This window comes from Equus quagga, chromosome 7, assembly GCF_021613505.1.
Source record: "Equus quagga isolate Etosha38 chromosome 7, UCLA_HA_Equagga_1.0, whole genome shotgun sequence".
Classification (NCBI taxonomy): Eukaryota; Metazoa; Chordata; class Mammalia; order Perissodactyla; family Equidae; genus Equus; species Equus quagga.
In genome coordinates, this window is record NC_060273.1 from 35,496,992 (window position 1) to 35,520,134 (window position 23,143).

Below are 23,143 nucleotides of genomic sequence, written 5' to 3' on the forward strand. Positions count from 1 at the left end.
GGGGGAGAGGGGGGTGGGAGAGAGAGGGAGGGAGGGGGAGACGGAGGGAGAAGGAGGGAGAACTTTGGCGTCATATCCTGATGGGTCTGCTTGCTGTTTTGTGAGCAGTAATAAAAAACCTCCTATGGATCAAATTAAACATTCCTTAGGCCATATTGTTTACCTGATGCAAGTTTATACCATGCATCTAAGTCTTGATACCCTCTAGTCCTATCTGTTGGTCCAAGATGAGTTATCAGCTTTGAGTCAAGAATGTGAGACAGGAACCAATGTGCTAGGTCAGCCTCAGACAGCAACCTGGAAAGTAGGGGATGACCCAGGGCAGTAGGAGCTCTGGAGAAGGAGTTTGGACCTTGATGAAAAGCAAATGGCCCCAAAGTTACTTCAAAGAACCTCCACTGCAGTGTGCTGCCCATTTGAAGCGTTCTCCTGTCTCATCTTGATCTTTCTAACCTACTGTCCGATGTCCCTCTGATCCAGGGCTTCACTGGTCCAGCAGAGGCAATCTGCCCAGACTCGCCAAGAAAAAAATCCCAAGTGTTTAGTTTAAATGAAGCAGATGACATTAAATTTTTATAGCCTACAAAGTGTGCTTTCCCAAGTTTGTTACATCCAACTTTGTCGACCGGCTGCCAAGCCTGTCCTCTTTGTGCGGTTCACTCAAAGTCTTCGTGTCTAATTGGGCTATATTTCAGATCTCTTCTTGATTCAGGTCAGTTCTTTCCAAGACAGTTACATGAAAAGGACGCTTCAAGTGGGCTTTTAAAAGGAGTTCCCTGGTGTTACTTTGAAACTTTTCAAATAGCTTAGTCGCATATGAAAGGACCTTTAAGCAAATGAATGTAGCCAGCCTCCAAGATGGCCCCAGATGATCCCTGCCTCCTCGTATTCATGCCTTTGTGTAGTCCCCTCCCATGCTGAATAGGGCTGATCAGAGTAACCAATAGGGTGTTGTTAAGATGACCTCCTTTATAGGTCATAATAGTCACTGGGGCTTCCGCCTTGCCTTCTCAGGTCACCCACCCCAGAAGAAGTCAGCTGCCATGATGTGAGGACACTCAAGCTGTCCTATGGCGAGGTCCACGTGGGAAGAATAACTTGCCAGGCGTGTGCGTGAGTCACCTTGGAAGCTGATCCTCCAGCCTCCATCAAGCCTTCAGATGAGACTGCAGCCCCAGTTGACATCTTGAACTTTATGAGAGACCCTGAGCCAGAACCATCCAGCTAAGCTGCCCCTAGATTCCTAACCCAGCCACTATTTGAAATAATGTTTAAGCCCACTGAGAGGTAATTTGTTACGCAGCAATATAGAACTGACACAAATAGTATGGAAATATTGGCTTCACCTACCTTTATTTCAGAAATAAGACTTTTCTAGAATTCTAATTCAAGACTTTGTCGTCCATTCTCCCAGCCACATAGTTGAATGGAAAAGGAAGTCTACTATGGTCCCTCAGGATCTATCCCTGCCAACTTCTTGCTGCTCCTTCAAGTGTGTCCTGTGTTTTAGCCTTCTAAAAGAGCCAGTCACGTGGCTCACTATTCTTTCCTACTTCAAACCTTCAGTTGGTTTCTCCACCTCACTCAGAAAAGTCAAAGTTCTCACAGACCTTAAGTGGTCTGGCGCCTGGATGCCATGAGCCTGATCGCACGCCACCTTCCACCCCTTTGCTCCGCTCTGGCCACACCCTCCTCCTTGCTATTCCTTTCACCTAGAATGCTCTTCCCCAGATAGCCACACGACTCACTCACTTCTTTCAGGTCTTTGCTCAAGTGTTCTTCCTCAGAGAAGTTTCTCCTGACATATGGCATAAGCAATCACCATCCCCTCCCTACTCCGAGCCATCAGTGGCTTCCCCTTCATCAGGTGTATTTTACTCACGTGTTGTGTCTGTTCCCCTCCCCACTAATACATAAGCTCTATTAAAACAAGGACTTTGCTCGTTGTATCCTGAGCATCTAAAACAGGGCTGGGAACAAGGACACTCCTTTGAGAAATGAAGATAGACTTTCTTTAAAAGGCCTCTCATTGTTGTTATCCATAGGATGTGTGGACAGGGAGACGGGGTGGGAAGTGGAGAGGAAAGAGAATCCTACTTGGGTTTTAAGAACCAAATGAAACAGCTTAAATTTGGAGACTGCTGTTTAGAACCAACCTGTTCAGAACAGCTCACCTGGAGGATAAAAGAGATGATGTCAAGGATGATGAGAACAATTTTGGGGTCTTGGATGGTGAGCAGATTCACCAGTGGCTCCAAGACTCCAGAGCGGACAAGCTGGATCAACTGGTCCACGGTGCCCCCAGTTGTGAAGTTAGCCACTGTCCAGACCGCCTCTTTCTGGACTTTAAATTCTCCCTGCAGAAAGAGAAATTTATGTCCTTTACAGATCCCGAAGAACTTCAATGGAGTGATGCTAACTTGGTTCAGTTTCTAGGTAGGCTGGTGACAGCCAGGATGACATGTGCAATTTACATAGAATATCTTGGCAACCTGCCTCTAGTTCTTGAGAAGATGGTATTTTTGTGTGTATGTGTGAGGAAGATTTGCCCTGAGCTAACATCTGCTGCCAATCTTCCTCTTTTTACTTGAGGAAGATTAGCCCTGAGCTAACATCTGTGTCAATCTTCCTTTATTTTATGTGGGCTGCCACCACAGTGTGGTTTGGCGAGTGGTGGTAGGTCTACACTTGGGATCCCAACCTGCTAATCCCAGGCCACCAAAGCGGAGCATACAAACTTAACCAGTACACCACCAGGCTGGCCCCAGAAGATGGCATTTTCTGAGGGGCCAAAAAACAGGCAGGCAGAGTCATATGGAGTCTTAGAGGAAAGGTTCTAAGTTCAAACAGATCCACTTCCTTAAGTCAGGTTATGGGAAAAATAGAACATAAACCAATTCAGGCACTATGCTTGGAATTTTCAATTATAGTGGGCTATGTCTACATTTCTTCTCTTTCTGGCCCAGTGAAACTTTGGACAAGCAGCTGCATAGCCACAAAGCTGAGCACACAGACGTGATCTTGGGGATGGAGCCAGGCCAGAAGTGACAGAGGAAGGCCACTGAAATATCACTCAACGGATCCCTTACGCTTATAAAAACGTCTTGGCCCAGAAATATGGGAATAATTTATCGTGAATCCTCCCATCCCTGGGCAGGAGTTCCTCCCATCTTATGGCTGGGGAAAACTGTGACCTCGGTTTAAAATAAGATCAAAAACCCAAACCAACAACTTCTGGCTCCAAGTTATAGTGCAACAGGCATGGTTTGAAATAAGATTACTCCGGGATTCATGACTGGATGTTTCTGATTGGAATACGGACAGACTCGCAGCAGGATAGGAAGTGTCGAATAGATCAGAAGATGCTGTGATTTGGATCACACACCTGGCCTACCTTTTCATACCTCCTGGGAACCCACCCTCCACCCTGGGAGCAGGACCACCACCAGTAGCTTCTCTTTCCCATCCTATTCCACCTACTTCCCCACCTCCAACCTAAGGTAGCCCCCTCTGACTTGTTTCACAGGTAGGTGGTTTAAACATAGCTTCTCCACTAAAAGGTGACAAAAAGAAATGCTGACGATGGTAGTTGCCCTCGGGAAGGGAAATGGGAGTCAGGAGGAAGAAGGAAGCTTCATTGCGTTTTCTACTTTTATGTCTGGATTTTCCGTGTGTATTACCACTTTAATCAATGTGATTTTTACACTGAAAAGGTCACCTTTCTTCAGTGTATATTATCACCAGAAACTGATACATTTTTCCTCCTGAAACAAAACGAAATCACCTCCCTCTTTTGGCAAGAACAGACTTGATGGCGTATTCTTTTAACACCACCTAGAGATAAGCCAATATTTCCCAGCTCAAGATTTTTCCAGATCTTTGAGTGATAGGGTCACCCCTTCATTGAGCAATGCCTATTCAGTCTTCTAGATTTTTAATGGGTTGTCCAAAATGGAATGCTCTTCCTTTTTCTCAGGGAGAACCAGCAAACTAAGGTTTTACAGCTTTGTGGAGATCTCAACTAACTTGCTCCTTAGCCTGCGTCTGGATTCCCAAAGGAGTTAACACAGGGCCAGTTGGAAAGTAGCCTTTTGTCACAGACGCCAAGTACGCCACTTACGTTTTTTAGCAGAGCCACCAGCGGAGGCAGCATGCCGCAAGCAATGAGCTGCTGGATGTGCTGGCAGGGCCCTGCGGCCACGTTGCTCAGGGCCCAGGCTGCCTCCTTCTGGATGGAGGACTTGGGGTGCATCAGGAGCTGGGGAAGAACGCTCAGCATGCCGGCATCAATAGCCACCTGGGTCTGGTGATCGGTTCCCGTGACGATGTTCCCCACAGTGCGGAGAGAGGGCGTCTGGAAGAAGAAGGTTAGAGGTGTAACCAAGTATTGCAAATTTATCACAGTGGAGGGTGATGATCACCCCAAGCACTGCGCCCTCCCAAACGTTGGTCATGCTATACGGGTGGCTCTCTGGAAGCCTGTGAAGAATGATCCTTATCATTCAGCACATCACGCCATTTATGCAGTTTAAAGGTACTTGCCAGCCTCCTGAGACTTCCCAGCTCAAGTGAGATGGAGGTCGAGGCATGCCTTTATCAAGAAGTGATGCTGTCCTTTCATCTCCTTACAGTGGGAAAATTGCTAAGTGGATTATAGTGTTTATAATGTCATAATTTCTACTGAATTTGTATTTAGCACCAGTATCAAGCTTCTGTTGTATATTTAATTGGAGCTCATGGGAATCCCAATGGCATTTTCTGGTGTATTCACAAACCCCCTCGCTATAACTCTGAAGGTTCCCAGGATGGGTCCACAAATGGGCTCAAGACAGCAACCGTCCTAGGGGGGCTGACTGTGGATTTCTTTTGGTTTCTCTGCACTGTAGTGGCAGCCCCAGAGTCACCCATCAACAGTTCCAGAGTTTTCCTAGCCTATTGTGTTAGGCATCTGTTATTCAAACGAGAAGTGGAAGTAGCCTTGTCAGGATGGCTCCAGTTGGGTCCCAGACCCCCACAATAAGCAACTTCCTGTCGATATTCTCTTCACATCCTTCATGCCCCCAGCACTACCCCTAAACTGACCTTGACCTCCGAGGAATATTATGATCATCTTGGAAGAGATGTTCATGAACATTAGGCACAGATGTCAAGAGGAGCACCTGCAAGTTTGAACTATGGTTTCAAGAGATGTCTTATGTAAGTGACACATTTCATAACGTAGCAAAGTATTTAATGTTGGTTTTACTTTTCATCTCTATCTGAAGTAGTCTAAGAGAACAAACCAGAGAGAGGATAAGAGGAAACTCTCTTTTATACTTGAGTAAGAAATTCAAGTGTTACAATGAGTTTTACATTAACAAACACACACACCCGTATAAGCCAACTTGTTAATGTCTCGATGCATAGACCACTAGAAAGAAACGCCACAAAAGGACAGTTCATTGGGTGGAGGGATTATACGCAATTTTAATTTGGTGCTTTTCTGTATTTTCTAGGTATCAGATTAAGAAAAAGTAAATTACTTAATACCCACTGGAATTTTAGGAGAAAATAGATTCAAGTCCTTGGCTAGAGTGGCAGAAACCAGGGAAATGCAGAAGACAAGCTTGGTTCTAGGTAAACAGCTGGGGGTGGAGAGACAGAACTTGCTAGACTGAATCTGATTTACAGACTCTCATCTGAAGGCCCATCCAGGGACAGATGGCACCTGGGACATTTACCAAGACGTTGAGTTCCGAGCTGGTCATGAGCTCCACCAGCCTGGGCAGGACGCCGATGTCAACCACTTGGCCGATGCGATCATTGCAGCCATCGGTGAGGTAGGACAGGGCCCAGCAGGCGTCCGAGAGAACCTCACTGTCCTGGTGCTGAAGGAGGCGGGAGAGGACGGGCAGCATTTGCTTCACTGCTCTTTCGCAAGGGTACGGGTTCTTGTTTCGGCACAGGTTGGACAGGGTCCACGTGATGTTCCGCAGAAACGTGATCTGTAACGAGGAGACTGCCTCCAGCATCAGGTGCCAGGAAGGAAAAATGCAAATGGCCGTGTGTCCTTGCCATCTTTAATCGATATCATCGACCAGCATGAACCAAAGCGTTTGAGCTTCAAACAGGAATTTGTTCTAGGTAGTAATGTATACTAGCGACAGAGAACGAGCTTTATGTTTTGTTTCATGTTCAAATGTTAGACAGAGGTTTCCTTATATTCTCCAAAATGTCCTTCCCCACTCGAATCAATTGATGACCTAATTTCATTTTTCACCGACAAAACAAAACCAAGCAGGAATTACCTGGTCTTCCCAGCAGTCCACCGACTTGTCATAACCACATTGCTGACCTTCTATTTGAGGATCAGCCGTCCTACCCAACATCTGGATCCCATCACTTTTTGCCTTTGAAGATTCTGGCCCCAGGATCATCTCCGTCCTCTGGATCACTCCCACCAGTATAGAAACATACTCTGCGACCTTCAACCCCAACTCTTGGCACCTTTCCAGCCATCACCCACTTCTATGTTTCAGAGTCTAGCCTCAAGAAGGCATCCGCAGGCACTGTCTACCTCACAGATTCCCATTTGTTCCCCCACCCTTCTAGTCCAGATTCTGTCCCCACTTCTTTGTAGTCAGTGTTGAAATCAGTTCCTTTCAAGTCACCAAATCCAACAGCTGCTTTCCAGTCCTAAAGTTACTGTGCCCCTCAGCTAAATTTAGTAGCCAGTCATTCCCTTTTGAGAAAGCTCTTCTTGGCATCTGTGACGCCAAACCCGGTTTTCTATTGCCAAACGGGCTGGCTGCTTCTTCTCCGTCTCCTTGGCAGGTTCTGCCTGACTTCTGAATATTGGAGCCCCCAGGACTTGCTCCCAGGCTCTCCTCATACTCTAGGTCAGGGGTTGGCAAACTTTGTCTGTAAAGGGCCAGATAGTAAACATTTTCAGCTTTGTGGGCCACATGGTCTCTGTCGCGACTAGAGATCTCTGCCCTTGTGACACTGCAGAAGCCACAGACAATATGTGGGTAAATAAATGGGCATGGCTGTGCACCAGTAACACTTTATTTACAAAAGCAAGCAGCTGGCCAGGTTAGGCTGCTGACCTCAGCTCTAGCTGGCCTTGCCAAGCTGGACGACACCTGCGTGCACATATGATCAGCCAGACCCTCCTATCTGTCTACCTGCCATTGCGGCGATGGTGCCTCTCACTCGCTTCAACTTCGCACGTACAACGAAGACTCCGATTCCTCCTTCCTTTCCTCCTCCCCACTTCTCTAGGAGGAATGTCATCTAGGCGACCTAACCCCAAACCTGACAGCATCCTAGCTTCTTTCTGTCTCCCTTCCATGTCCAGCACAGCAGCATCCCAGGTCCACATGCGTCACCATGTCCCTCTGCTACAGTGCCTACAACAAGCAACCTGAAGGGTCTTTCTAAAAGATCAGACCTTCACTTCCTACTTCAAAATCCTCCACAGGCGTGCCTTTGCCACCAGGATGATGTCTAAGCCCCTCATCCTACTTGCCATCTCACACCGCTCTCTCCTTGCAAACTCCCTTAGTCATGCCAGCCTTTTCCGGGTTCAACCACGCCAGATTTTCTCCCACTTTGAGGGCTGGGCATGTATTCCTTTGGCTTTTGGAAAGCCAACTTCTCTTCATTTTTGTTTGAGGCGAATCTAGCGCCCAAATTTAATTCCTAATCCAGGCAGTCATCTATTGTCACCATATCAATCAACTTTGACTCTAAGATTCAGCTCTAAACCCTGTTACCCGGGAATTAGTGGTAAGCCACTAATTCTGTCTGTGTGCCTTGCATGGAGAGCTTATCCATCTACTTTTGCAGGATGTAAGCTTAGGAAAACTTTAACAGACCTCTTCTAGTGACCCCAAAAGATCAGCACTTCTCCCCTGAAAACAAATTTGGACCAATTTCTACCCAAAGTGGTATTCAGTCCTAGGCCTTGTTTATAATTGCTGTCACAAAGGGCCAGGCAGCAACCACATGATGGAGCATTAATTTGGAAGTACTTCCCCAGTTTCCCAACTTTGGGAACTTGTTACCAAGCTAGTTTGTCTAATTTGAAGACACTCACTGGTGTGGTTGATGAAATCAGGGCCCGCAGCTGTGGGATGACATTGCTTGAGATGACAATGTCTCTGAATTCTGGGCCATCACCTGCAAACAGATAAGAAAATGACATTCAAAGAGGGAACAAAGACAATCCTGGGGTGGGTAACTAATTTTTTAAAAAATCTGTGCAAAGGCTGAGAGGTCAAAACTCATTCCTTGACTGGGCAAGTAGATGGTACAGCCATGAACTAGATCCTGGGTCTGCAACACGTCAGTTGGGTGGATAGGCCTGATGTGAAAAGCAGGCACCACGCAGCAACGATTTCTATAAGCAGAGTCTGCGGATGCATCAAGGAGGCAGCCAACTGGGCCCAGGCAGTGGGCTCTAAATGCTGGTGGCATTTCACAGCACAGTCCTCAGGAAGAGGAAGGCCACTGCAGACCAGCTTGTCCTCCCAGAAGACTTTGGCACAGGGTAGTAACTTGCAAATGCGACTCAGAACAAAGTCTGGGAGATGGATAGATGCTAGCCATCAGCCGTCTGCCACTTTGGCTAGAATACCAATTTTTAGACCGTAGAAGCCTCAGCTGGCAATTCTTAAACCATCAGGCAAGGCACACGTTACATCATACCACCCAGTTTTGCCTGTTCCTCACCGAACCAAGCCAAATGAGAAGCAAAGGCCCTCTAATAGGTGCCTTATTTTTGCAAGCACTTAAAAAAAGCAGAATAACTTTATGTTCTGCCTTTGCTAATCCCAATATCTCAAATCCTTGGAGGTCTAATCATACCGTTGTTTCTGCTGACTCAGTCATGGCGGGCTGTTAATTCTCTGAACTTGAAATTGCTGATATTTGGCTGAGCTTAATTTGCCAAAATCCTGAGGGGCCTAATTGAGTGCGTTTCCTCCAGAGCACTGTATTTATATTCAGCCAGGAATCCTGGAGCTTCTAATCCTGTAGCACGACCTCCCCAGCTCGTGCAAATCCACCAGGCCAGTCTTAGGACTATGTTTTCAGGGTGGACTTTTACCCCAACTAAGGAAACTTGTTTTGCATGTTCCCTTGGCAACTGTCACTGGAAGTAAGATCCTTTAGGGTCCTGGGTTATGTAAGGGTCTATCATAAACCCCTACATTGACCAAAGACATGTCTTTTGTTCCTAAAGCTCAACTAAGACCTGAGGCCGTAGGACCCCGGTATTGGCAGACGTCCCCAGGCCACATGTAGCTTCAGTACATACTGCATTGTCTGGCTTCAGCTTCAATCTTTGGCCTCTGAACTTGACCCTGAATTTTGGAAAAGCCTGTTGTGCTTTTCCCAGCATGTCTAGGTACTTAGAGTATCAGGCCCACAATACTACCCAAAGAACTCCCACAGCATGCCACTGCCTGGCCTGCCGTTTTCTTAGTCCTTCAAGGGGGAGAGGCTCACCTGCTATGTTACCGAGGGCCCACACTGCCTGTTCACACACAGTCATATGAGGGGAAGACAGAAGCTCCACCAGAGGCTGGATGGCTCCCCCTTCCACGACGGCTCGAGTCTGCTCCGAGGTCCCCGAAGCGATGTTGGTCAGAGCCCAGGCTGCCTCGAACTGCAAGCAGGGGTGAAGCGATGACTTCAGGAACTCCACCAGCCTGGGAATGAGCCCTGCTTCAATAATCAGTTTTAGAGGAGGGTTCCTTTCCCGGGACAGCATTTTCCTTTGCAAGGAAAGAGAAAGAACAAAAACAAGTCATACGAAGCAGGTATTAATAACCTCCTTTATAGATGGTCTTGGCATGCCTGACTATCAAATGAGACAAGCAGCTGGGCCACAGCTACTTAATCTCCTTGAGTTCAGCCTATAGCACTTCACTGGGATGAAGAAACATTCTCCCCCTCAGGTGTTATCTATGAGCCAAGATTCCTGTAGGGGCCAATTTAAATTAAGCCATTCATTTCTGACAACACTTGCATATCTTACGTTGTTCTCAAGGACAGTGTAGGGGAGCAATTTCCTCTCACTTTTGGAGGGACTAGCCTTTTCTTACATCATGTGGGATTTTGCCACTGCCAAGAAACCAAATAGGCCAGTGACGCTCATTTCTAGCTGTGAACCTGTAAACAGAAGTCTGTTTGGTGATACCTGGCTGCCTGGGTGGCCTGGAAACATAAGTCTGGATCTGAGGCATTCACACCGTTGATTATTTCTTGCAGGGTGAGGTTGATCTGCAAGGAGACACATTCAGGTCAGAGTCTCTGCCAAAAGGAACATGGAAGATCATCTAGTCTGGCCATTTATCTGATTCAAACAGGTTGGCTTGAACAGGATGTCCTAATCTGCATGCTGGTCTGTATCAGGGGAGGGAAGAAAATTTGGTGGTCTCATAGGTCTCACAGATCTGTGGAGCACTCCTCATGCTCTCGGGGAGGGGTAAATCCTATCATCGCTTGGGTCCCCAGCACCTTTTTATCCCACGCAGCAAGAACATGCTAGTGGATGTCAGCAATGATGGAAGAATAAGGACCTCCAAAAATTCTCTCCTCCATGAGAGCAACAAGAAAGCTGACAAAAATAGTCAGAATCAACCTTTTCAGAACTCTAGAAACGGACCAAAGGCTTGCCGCAACTTGTTTTATTTAAGCCCAAAAGAGTTTATGCAAGAAAAAGGTCTAAATCTCAAGAAAAATGTCTAACTCCCAGTAAGAACAGTGAGCGTTGCAGCATTTTGCCTTACCTCATTCCCACCCATCCCCCAGCTCTACGATAGCCCTGAAACCAACAACCCAGGAGCCACTGGAGGAGGCAGAACCAGTTAAAGCCTCATTCCCAGAGAATTATTATTTGACCTGTCTGGTGGTTTCCTGGGAGATCCTATTTGTAAGATTCTCTTTATTTGACTCAGAGCTCACACAATGTATAAAGTCTTTTCCCTGGGGATATTTGTTAAAAACAATTAGAGGCAGTTGTTTAAGTTCATAGCTGCTTGGTGGGGGGAGGCAGATAACAGTTGGGGGCAAACAATAGACTAATGAAAAAACTTAAAAGGAAAAGCCTGGGAATGAGATGTTCATTGGGGCTTTGAAAGCTCCAACATTTTCCTGAAAATCTGGAAGTAATGTGCCTGTATAGGGCTGTGCGCATGCTCACAAAATACTGAGAAGGCCCTTGAGTGCTCACCTCTGGATGACTTTAAGGCTCTGTGCAAGTGGGAAGTGAAAGTTGAAGGCAGTGTTATCAACTACCTGGCTGAGTGTTGAAGGCATGCCCCAACAAGCACACAGCACTCCTTGGCAAAGACTGGATGAATTTTTGGTTTCCCAAAGTGTTCCCCAAGTGTTAAGGAAATCTCTGTCCAATAATTAGCCGACCAGTAAGCTAACTGAGCAGAGAATTCAGTGGCCACCCGTGACAAAAAATACAGACTTTGCAAAATTAGTTCTGCAAGTTACTGAACAAATAAACAACAACAACAAATCCTGGGCAAGGGGAGGAAGGATCTGATATGCAAAGTTGCCACATTATGTTAAATGACCAGTTGTCAAAGAAATTAAAAGACATGCAAAGTACAGCATGTATACAAGAAAAAAAAAAGGCCATTGATAGAAATTGTGCCTGTGGAACCCAGACATTGGACTTACTAGACAAAGACTTGAAATATGTTCTAAGAAGTAAGGAAAATCATGTCTAAATAACTAAAGGAAAGTAGAGGGTTGATGTTGTACCACATAGAGGCTATCAGTGAAGAGATAGAAACTATAAATAGGAATCAACTGGAAATTCTGGAATTGGAAAATACAACAATTGAAATGAAAAATTCATTAAAGGGGCACAAGAGCAGATTTGAGCACAGAGAATAAACAACCAGTGAACTTGAAGATAGGTCCATTAAGATTACCCATTCTGAGGAAGATAAAAAAGAATGAAGATGAAAATTAACAGATGCTTATGGATCTGTGAGATACCATCAAGCATACCAACATATGCATAATAGGATGGAGAGGAAAGAGAGAAAGGTGCAGAAAGCATTTTTGAAGAAATGATTTCCAAATACATCCCAAATTTGATTAAAAAATTAATCACATCTGAGAAGCTCCACGAGCTCCTAATATGAAAAACTCCAAGAGATCTGCACCTGGACATGTCATAATCAAACTGCTGAATACCAAAAACAAAGACAGAATCTTGAAATGAGCAGAGATCAATTCATTATGCATGACGCCTCAATACAATCAAGAGCTGATTTATCACCAGAAGCATGGAGACCAGAAAGCAGCAGGATGACATTTTCAAAATGCTGAAGGAAAGACTGTCAAAGCAAGCATTCCATATTCAGCAAACTATCATGATAAAAAAGAAATTAAGAGATCCCCAGATAAACAAAAACTGAGAGAATCCATTGTTAGTAAACCTACTCTATAAGAAGAGAGTTCTTCAGGTACTAGAAGCTAGCCAATAATTCAAGTCACACGAAAAAAATCAAGAACACCAGTAAAGGTAAACATATTGGTACATATAAAAGACTATAAATGTATTTTTGATTGTAACTCTCTTCTATCTGATTTAAAAGACAACCGCATATAGCAATAATCACAAATCTATATTAATGGGTACACAATGTATAAAGAGGTAACTTGTATGACAATAATGCAAAAGGAGGTAGGCAAGGAACAAAGCTATGTAGGAGCAAAGTCTTGTTTACTATTGAAATTAAGTTGGTATTACTCCAAACTAACTGTTATAAGATGTTAACTATCCCCAGGGCAAACGCTAAGAAAATAATTCAAAAAACATAGTAAAAGAAACAACAGGGAAATTAAAATATTAAACTGGAAAATATCTATTTAGTAGAAAAGACGTCGTAATGGAGGAATAGAGGAACAAAAAAGACATGAGACACACAGCTAACAAATAGCAAAATGGCAGACATAAAACCTATCTTAGTAATTGCATTAAATTTAAATACATTAAACACTCCCAATAAAGGGCAAGAATTGGCAGAATGGGTTTAAAAAAACATGACCCAACAATATGCTGTCTACAAGAGACACACTTTAGATTCAAAGGCATAAATGAGTTGAAAGTAAAAGAATTGAAAACAATATACCATGCCAACAGTAACCAGAGAGCTGAAGAGGATATGCTAATATTAGACAAAGCAAACTTTAAGGCAAAATTTATTGTTAAAGACAAAGAAGGCTATTTTATAATGAGTCAATTCATCCATCAAAAAGATATATTATAAACATATATGCACCCAATGGCCCCAACATGCAGCGAAAACTGACAGAAGTGAAGGGAGAAATAGAGAACTCAACAATAACAGTTGGAGATTTCAAACCCCACACTCAGTAATGGATGGAACAACTAGACAGAATAATAAGGCAATAGAAGGCTCGAACACCACTACAAATCTACCAGACCTAACAGACATCTAGACCAACCAACAGGAGAATATGCTTCTTTTTTCCTTGGTGAGGAAGATTAGCCCTGAGCTAACATCTGTTGCCAATATTCCTCTTTTTTTTTTTGAGGTGGGGTGCGGGGTAAGATCAGCCCTGAGCTAACATCTGTGCCAATCTTCCTCTATTTTTTGTGTTTGGGACGCTGCCACAGCATGGCTTGATGAGCAGTGAGTAGGTCCACTCCTGGGATCTGAACCCATGTACCCTGGGCTGCCAAAGCACAGCACGTGAACTTAACCACTATGCCACCAGGCTAACCCTAAGAAAACACATTTTTCAAGGGCACATGGAATGTTCTCCACAACAGACCATATGTTAGGCCATGAAACATGTTTCAGGAAATTTAAAAAGGACTGAAATCACGCAAAGTGTGTTCTCTAACCACAATGGAATATAATTAGAAAGCAATAATAGAAAAAAATTGGGGAAATCCATAAATTTGTGGAAAGTAAACAGTATACTCCTAAATAACCGATGGGTCAAATGAGAAATCACTAGGGAAGTTAGGAACTACTTTGAGATAATGAAACAAGAACACAGCATACCAAAAACTGATGAGACGCAGCTAAGCAGAGCTTAGAAGATATAGCCATAAACGCATGTATCAGAAAAAAGTAGAAAGATCTCAAATCTACAACCTAACTTTACACCTTGAAAAAACTAGAAAAATAAAAGCAAACTTCACCCAAAGCAAGCAGAAAAAAGGAAATATTAGATACTAGAGTGGAAATAAATGAAACAGAATCAAAAAATAGAAGAAAAAAATGAATGAAACCAAAAATTGTTTCAAAAGATCAATGAAAATCACAAATCTTTGGCTAGACCGATCAAGAGAAAAATAGAGAAGGTTCAAATTATTAAAGCCAGGAATGAAAGAGGGGACATTACTACCAAACTTATAGAAATAAAAATGATTAGAGACTGTATGAACAAAGTACGCCAACAGATTGAATAACCCAGATGAACTAGTTCCTAGAAACATGCCAACTACCAAAAGTGACTCAAGAAGAAATAGAAAATCTGAATAGATCTGTAACAAGAGATTGAATTATTACTTAAAAAATAATAAAATAAAACGGTCACAAAGAGAAGCCCAGGCTCAGGTAGCTTCACTGGTGAATTTCCCCAAACAGTTAAAGAAGTGTTAACAGCAATCTTTCACAAACTCTTCCAAGAAATAGAAGAGGGGAACTTCTAGTTCATTCTATGAGTCAAGGGTTACCCTGATGCCAGCAGACAAAGACATTACAAGAAACAGTACAGACCAGCACCCCTCGGGAATGTGTATGTAACAATTCTCAACAATCACTAGGAAACAAAATTCGTCAACATATGAACAGGCTCATACATTGTAACCAGCTAGGATTTAAGCCAGGAATGCGTGGGTGGGTCAACATATGAAAATGTAGTGTACCATATTAATAGAACACGGCGGGGGGGGGGGTGCACATAATCGTCTCAATAAATGCAGGAAAAGCATTTGACAAAATCCAGCACCCTTCCATGATAAAAAAAACATCCAACATACTAGCCATAAAAGGGACCTTCTTTAACCTGATAAAGACAGCTACAAAAAACCCATAGATAGCATCATACTAAATGACAAAAGATTGAAAGCTTTCCCTCTAAGATCAGAAATAAGTCAAGGATGCCCACTCTTCCCACTTTTATTCAACATAGCATTGGAAGTTCTAGATAGGTTAATTAGGTGAGGAAAAAAAAGAAAATGCATCAAGATCAGAAAAAGAAGTAAAAATATCTCTATTTGTGGATGACATGAACTTGTATATAGAAGATCCTAAAGAATCCACACAAAAAATTAGAGCTAATAAACAAGATTCAGCCAGGTTGCAAGATCAACATACAAAAAATCAATTAGTTTTTGGGTTTTTTTTTTTTTTTTGAGGAAGACTGGCCCTGAGCTCACATCCGTGCCCATCTTCCTCTATTTTATATGTGGGACCCCTACCACAGCATGGCGTGCCAAGTGGTGCCATGTCCATACCCGGAATCTGAACCGGTGAACCCCGGGCCACCGAAGCAGAAGGTACGAACTTAACCGCTGCACCACCGGGCCGGCCCCTCAATTGTATTTCTATAAACTAGCAATGAATAATCCAAAATTGAAATTAAGAAAATTTACAATAGCATCAAAAAGCACAAAATACTTAGGAATAAATTTAGCAAAAGAAGTGCAAGACCTACATGCTGAAACCATAAAAAAAACTTGCGAGGACCTAAATAAATTGAAAAATACCCCATGTTCATGAATTGAAAGACTTAACATCGTAAGATGACAATACTTTACAAATCGATCCACAGATTCAATGCAATCTTCATCAAAACCTGAGCTGCCTTTATTAAAGAAATTGACAAGCTGATTCTAAAATTTGTATGGAAATACGATGGATCCCAAATAGCTAAAACAATCTTGAAAAGGAAGAACAAAGTTGGAAGACACGCTTCCCAGTACGAAAAGCTATTACAAAGCTACAGAAAGCAAGTCTGGTGGTGCTGGCAGAAGATAAACACGTTGACCAATGGAAGAGAATTCAGAGACCACAAGTCAACCTCCAAATTTATGGTCACTCAATCTTTGACAGGGTGTTAAGGCCATTCAGTGACGAGAGAATAGTCTTTCTAGTGCTGGGACAACTGGATACCCACACGCAAAACAATGAAGTTGGACCCCTACTCACACCGTTTACAAAAATCAACTCAAAACAGATCAAAGACCTAAACGTGAAAGCTAAAACTGTAAGACTCTTAGAAGGAAACCTAAGCATAAATCTTTGGGACCTTGGGTTACGCAATGGATCCTTAGATATGATACCTAAAGCACAAGCAACCAAAGAAAAAAAGAAGATAAATTGAGCTGTTTTCAAATTCAAAAGTTTGTGCTTCAAAGGATACTATCAGGAAAGTGATGGGGCCAGCCCAGTGGTGTAGTGGTTAAGTTCATGTGCTCTGCTTCAATGGCCTGGGGTTCGTGGTTCGGATCCCAGGCATGGACCTACACACTGTTCATCAAGCCATGCTGTGGCAGCATCCCACATACAAAATAGAGGAAGATTGGCACAGATGTTAGCTCAGGGACAATCTGCCTCAAGCAAAAAAGAGGAAGATTGGCAACAGATGTTAGCTCAGGGCCAATCTTCTTTACAAGGAAAAAAAAGAAAATGAAACATTAACTCACAGAATGGGAGAAAATACTCACAAATCATACCCAGTAAGGGTCTAGTATCCAGAACGTATAAAGAAGTGTTATAACTCAACAATAAAAAGACAAATTTTATCGTTAGTGCTGTCCTGTTGATTCCGACTCCTAGGGACCCTGTGTACAGCAGAGGTGAATGCTTCCAGCCATGTATCATTGTCTGATACGGTGGCTGCTAGGCATAGAGTTTTCCTAGCCATTTTTTCCCCCAGAAGTGGGTGGCCAGGTCCTTCTTCCTAGTCTGTCTTAGACTAGAAGCTCCGCTGAAACCTGTCCACCATGGGTGACCCTGTTGGCATTTGAAATCCCGGTGGCATAGCCATCAGCATCACAGCAACATGCAGCCACCACAGTGTGACAACTGAGAGACAATTACGTGAACCCGGGCCACAGGGGTGAGAGCACCGAATCTTAACCACTAGAACACATGGCTAGCTTAAAAAAAAGACAAATTGCTGGATTTAAAAAATGGGCAGAGGACCTGACTGGTGGCGCAGCGGTTAAGTTTGCGCATTCCACTTCAGTGGCCTGGGGTTCACCTGTTCGGATCCAGGGTGTGGACATGGCACCGCTCAGCAAGCCATGCTGTAGCAGGCGTCCCACGTATAAAGTAGAGGAAGATGGGCATGGACGTTAGCTGAGGGCCAGTCTTCCTCAGCAAAAAAGAGGAGGATTGGCAGCAGATGTTAGCTCAGGGCTAATCTTCCTCAAAAAAAAAAAAAGAGCAAAGGTTTTGAATAGACATTTCTCCAAAGATGATATACAAATAGCTAATAAACACATGAAAAAATGCTCATTATTAGTCATTAGAAAAACATAGGGAAATCACAACAATATAGCCCTTCGCACCCACTAGGTGGCTATAACCCAAAAATGGACAATAACAAGCGTCGATGAGAACGTCAGAATGTACAATGTCACAGCTGCTTTGGAAGACAGCTTGGCGGCACATTTGTTTTCTATCACTGCTGTAAAAATTACCACAAATTTAGTGCCTTAAAACAACAAAAAGGAATTCTCTTACAGTTCCGGAGGTCACTTTCATCTGTCTAAAGTCAGGGTGTGGGCAGGTCTGGCTCCTCCTGGAGGTCCTGACGGGAGAATCTGTTCCCGCGCCTTTTCCAGCTTCTAGTGGGGCCGCTGGCACTCCTTGGCCTGTGACCCCTCCCTTCATCGTCAAAGCACGTCACGCTAATCTCTGCTTCTGTCAACATATCACCTTCTGCTCTGTTGTCTTTCATCCTTCTTCTAATAGGAACCATTGCGATTGCATTGGGCGCCCGCAGACAATCCAGGATGACCTCCCCGTGTCAAGACCCTTAACTTAATCACATCCACAAAGTCTCTTTTGTCATATAAGTTAACATTCACAGGTTCTCAATTAGGAGACGGAGACGTGTAGGGGGCCATTACTATTTTTATTATTTATTTTTGCTTTTGAGGAAGATTAGCCCTGAGCTAACTGCTGCCAATCCTCCTCTTTTTTCTGAGGAAGACTTGCCCTGAGCTAGCATCCGTGCCCACCTTTCTCTAGTTTATACGTGGGAAGCCGACCACAGCATGGCTTGCCAAGCAGTGCCACGTCCACACCCGGCATCCGAACCAGCAAACCCCGGGCTGCCGAAGCGGAACATGCGCACTTAACCGCTGCACCACCGGGCCGGCCCCTGGGGGCCATTATTCAGCTCACCATAGGGAGTTCCTTAAAAAGCTAAACATAGAATTCACATATGTTCCAGCAATTCTACTCCTGGGTATATTCTGAAGGGAACTGAAAACATGTTCTCAGAAAAACGTGTACAGAAATGTTTACAGCAACATTATTATGTTCATAGCTGTTATGTTAACAGCCAAAAGTGGATGCAACCCAAATGTCCACCAGCTAATGAATGGATGACGAAACGTGGTCTATTCATACAATGAAATATTACTCAGCCACAAAAGGAATAAAGTACCGATACACGTACAAAGTGGATGACTCTTGAAAACATTATGCCAAAGGAAAGAAGCCGGCCACAAAAGACCACGTGTTATATGATTAACTTATATGAAATATCCAGATTGGGTAGATCCATACAGGTGGAAAGTAGATTTGTGGTCGCCAGAGGCTAGGGGCAAGGAGGACCGGGCGTGGCCGTTTAACGGGTATGAGGTTTCTATGTGAGGCGAGAAATATGTTCTGAGATTAGTACACGGTTGCACAACCTTATGCATATCCTAAAAACCATTGATTATATCCTTTAAAAGGGTGAATTCTGTCATATGTGAATTATAATTTTTTTAAAGGGAACACGCTAATATAGGAGAAAAAGGGAAATCACTCTTTTCAGAGTTTTGTTTCCTAGTTTCACTTTCCTCAGGTGGTGGGAATCCTAGCGACTCCTCTAGACACATGAAACTAAGTAGAGATATGGTTCAGAGTCCAAGGCCATTCAGAGAATTATTACAACTGTTCCGTCTGATGTCCTGTAACGCATCATGGGATCCACTTGCCCAGATTGAACCAGTCTCTTTCCTCTAAGAGCCTTAATCCTAGCCAGGTGCCATGATGCACGTGGATAGTTAAGGGGGGAAAAAGACAGCGGTGGATCATAAAAGGCGGGCAGGTTCAACGTTACTGGAGTTCTAAGAAGGGAAACCTCCTAGTCGGGGCATTCTGGAAAGGAGTCACCAAAAACTGTATTGGCCTAGAAGTCAACCCAGGCATTGCATTTAACCAGGATGGGACAGATGGAGAACGGAAGACAGAGGACAGCATTCAAGTCCTAGGTAAGACTTTACATGTCAAGTGACTCGATTCCTCTGCTGAGAGATAACCTTCAGGATCCCTCATTTCCTGTTTCCGCCCGAGGGGTGGCAAGTGAATTTTCAGTTAGAAGCAGCACCTTCTTACCCCCCCCCCCCCGTTTGAACATAGATTCCCGCAGTCTCACAGCCACGAAGCTCACGACCCTTAGCTTTCTGACAACACCCGTTTAGCTCCAACCCTGATCTCACCACTCCTTTCTTTAAAGACCGGTGAGAGCTTGCAAGTTCTGAATCTAGTAAACAGTGTCAAGCCAGAGAAACCTACTAAGGATGTAATTTACACACAACTGCTCTAAACACACATCCCCAACCTACCACTTTGGTGTGTTGTTCAGAAGCTGGGTCAGGGGAGAGAGGGGTGATATTTCTTCTCTTTAAGGCTTGCTCGTCTTTCTTGGCCTTCCGGAGCTCCAGGCTGACTGCTATGCGCTGTTGCCGCCTCATCTAGCGGGGAAAAGAAAGAGTGGAAGCATGTAGAGCTGGGAGGTCGGGTTGTCACTTGTACAGACACAACAGGCTGGAGGAGTTAAGATCCCACAGCTAGTCAATAGTCTCAGCCCCGTTACCTCCTCTGCTCTCTCTTTCTATCCTGCATCTAGAAAAACAGTCAATCTTCCTCCGGAAGCGAAGAAGGGCATGGATACCCTTGGTAGGCCAAGCTGTAGAGATATCTGAGCAGGGCATCCCATTGCCCCGAGTCTGAGCGCGTCTTCACTGGTGCTGATTGATTCCTGAAGAGCCGGCCTGGGCCTTCCAACTGCACGGATCCAGGTGGGGCTGGGGACCGTGAAGGGAAACCCCGGGCCCCAGAAGTCCCTGACCATTTCCGCTGTTAGGCAATCAGTCTAAAGGTCCAAACAAGAGTTTTGGACACCAGACTGAGGACGATTAAAATTTAAAATAAAAACCACCTCTTCTCCCTATATCAAGCAAAACTCACAGACTTTATAGGTTTGAGAATCTTGGGAAAAGATCTAGTTTACGGATAGATGAGGTCTAGGTGGAAGATTTTTAAGTTAATTATAAGGAAATTAATACCTATTGGATACTTCCGGTTTCTTGAACAAGCCATTTAATCCTTGCTTAAAAATAGGGTCATCGTGGTGTCATCCAACAAGGCAGGGACACCTTTGGGGTTTATGGAGCCAGTTGTACTGTGGTCTCCATCACTAAGTGGCCTCTCCTCGTGGAGGGCTCTGTAATGCTGGTTTCTCCCTTCTCATCTCCTGGCCCTTCCAGTTGCTCTCCATGGAGAGCAATTCCTTTGTTCTAACTGGCTTCCTTTAATCTGTAGTGGTCTTGGAAGCCAGTTAGCCAAGCTCATTGGAAGGGGTATAAGTAAGAGTGATTTGACTGGGTGGTGTCCTAACTGGGCAGCTGTGGCCTCATGCTTCCCTCCTCCTCAGCTACCTTCCGATTCCCGAGATGGTAGCCAACCCTGTATGAAAGGCCAGTCAAGATATGCAGATGGTGGACCCAGAGCTAGAGCCAGAAAACTTTGAGACCAGAGAAGCTGAGTGAGCTAGAATCCATACACAGCATAGGCTCCCTGACCCAGGCCCTCATGCTCATTCCAGCGGTGAGAAGAACAATCTGGACTTTTCAAGTCCATTTCTACAAGGTAGGCTTATGTTGGCCACACTGGTATCGCAAATATTTTTAGCTCCGTGGGAAGCTCCCTTGGCATGAGTAGCTGCAGTTAAGCATCTAGATATCCAGCACTGGATGCTGCTATCCAGTCCCTCAGGAGGGAGGTACCAGCCCTGTTTTATAGATGAAGAAACTGAAGTTCTGAAGTTAATAGTTTCCAGATCACATGGGGACCTTGATTTGAGCCCACCGTTGTCTGACTGCTAGGTCCACGCACTTTTGTCCTCCCCACCCTCAATATTTTATTATGAAAATTTCAAACAGAAAAGTTGAATGAATTGTTCACCGAACACCCACGCACTTATCCACAATGAACATTTTGCTCTATTTGCTTTGTCAGCCCCAATCTCCCCATCCTCCGCTCCATCTTTGACGCGTTGCCGCCATGAGCTTTCCACTGCCCTAGTCCTCGGTACGGTGAAGCCCGGGTGTTTCATACTCACAGCTGTGTCTTTGCCGCGGTACTTAAATTTTCTCAGCCTCCCTTCTGGAGCTCCTGTCAGCATATTGACGGGAAGAAATAAACCACCTGTAGGTAGGAGAGTTACAAAGAGATTTTCAGTGTCCAGGGTGTGGGATACTATGTTAAAGTCATTTGGGCTCTAAGCCTTTAAAGGGCTCACAGTGGAATGGAGAGCGGACTCAGGAAGTCAGCTTCCATAGGCAGCACCATGCCAGCTCCACCGGTGATGAGCACGGTGGGAGCTCAGAAGGGACCAGCTCTGGGCGGCAGGAGTAAGGGAAACCTACAGCGGCAGTTTCGCTTGAAGTGGGCCTTTGATGGCTATGGTAGGCTGGAAGGAAAGCACAGAACCCTCTTATGTGGCTGTGTCCAAGGAGTGCTGTTCAGGGTATGTGTACAGGATAGCGAGAAGCCCAACCAGGCTACGACAGGAAGATGGCCCTCTCCTCCCACACCCAATCCACCAGCACATCGGATCAGGGCAGTGTCAAGTGTGGCCCACTCTTTCTAATTCCTTGGTAGACTCCATCTACCCTGGACCGGGCCGCCATCATCTATTACCCACACTCTGACAATGGCCTTCTAAGTGTTCTCCTTGCTTCTACCATTGCCTTATTCCAACCTGTTCTCTACACAGAAGCCATGTGGTCTTGAAAATAATCTGATCATGTAACTTCCCCCACTTAAGAAGGCTCTGTGGGCTGCCCATTGAGCTCAGAAGAAAATTCAGTCTATGATGCCCACTGTGCATGAGCTGGCCCCAACCCACTTCATCTCCAACAATTCTTTCCTATCTAAGAATCTAGGCATCTTCCCAATCAATCTATTTTATTGTCTCCATAGCTTTTACTACCTTCCAATATTGTCTTGTCTGCGCATCTTCCTCTCCCTACTTCTAATGACAATGGGACCACACGTGTCTTAGGTATGATTCCTCAGCCCCTTCACCATGTGTGGCGTATAATAAGTAGGTACTCAAATATTTGTTGGATGATGGTGGTGGGTGATAAGGTCATAAAAGGAGTCAGCCCTCAATTCGAGGAGGTTATTCAAATTAGGCCAAGTTTAAACTTTCTACAAGGCAACAGGGAATGACACTTCTTATAAATGTACAATGAATAGCCATCTGTTTCCAAGTGTATAGCATGGGCTAGACTATATTACAGAAAAAACTAGATAAAGATGCCCAGAGGCTACCGACTCCAGTCTTGAGTGTATAACAGCTGGGAATGATTCTGGCAAGAAAGACTAATTTAGACATTAATTTGGAGGGGACAGTGTAGACAAGTTGAGGAATCCCATAAGTGAAGAGAGAGCCAAGACTGATGTCTTAAGACGACAAAGGAACTCTATGTGAGAACAGAACAAGAATTGAACTTTGGTGATGCTTATTGTAGGGCCCAAGAGAAGAGAGAGCCAGCAAGGGACCAAGAGAAAGACGGGAATTTGAGAAAGAACAACAGAATGCTAGTGTTAGCGCCACTACCAGCGTCAGTGGC

General features: G+C 44.5%; 1 protein-coding gene across 1 annotated transcript in view; it reads right to left on the minus strand.

The window, feature by feature from the left end:
- The window catches only part of KPNA7 (karyopherin subunit alpha 7), a 31,052-nt gene extending 9,365 nt beyond the window's left edge, over positions 1–21,687 (minus strand). Inside the window, exons 1-8 of the mRNA XM_046667894.1 lie at positions 21,625–21,687; positions 19,847–19,975; positions 10,187–10,269; positions 9,493–9,761; positions 8,081–8,163; positions 5,721–5,984; positions 4,121–4,354; positions 2,175–2,357 (exon numbers count right to left, since the gene is read on the minus strand). Coding sequence (XP_046523850.1) covers positions 2,175–2,357; positions 4,121–4,354; positions 5,721–5,984; positions 8,081–8,163; positions 9,493–9,761; positions 10,187–10,269; positions 19,847–19,975; positions 21,625–21,687 — 1,308 coding nt within the window. The remainder of the gene's footprint in view (positions 1–2,174; positions 2,358–4,120; positions 4,355–5,720; positions 5,985–8,080; positions 8,164–9,492; positions 9,762–10,186; positions 10,270–19,846; positions 19,976–21,624) is intronic.
- Positions 21,688–23,143: the final 1,456 nt, after the last annotated feature.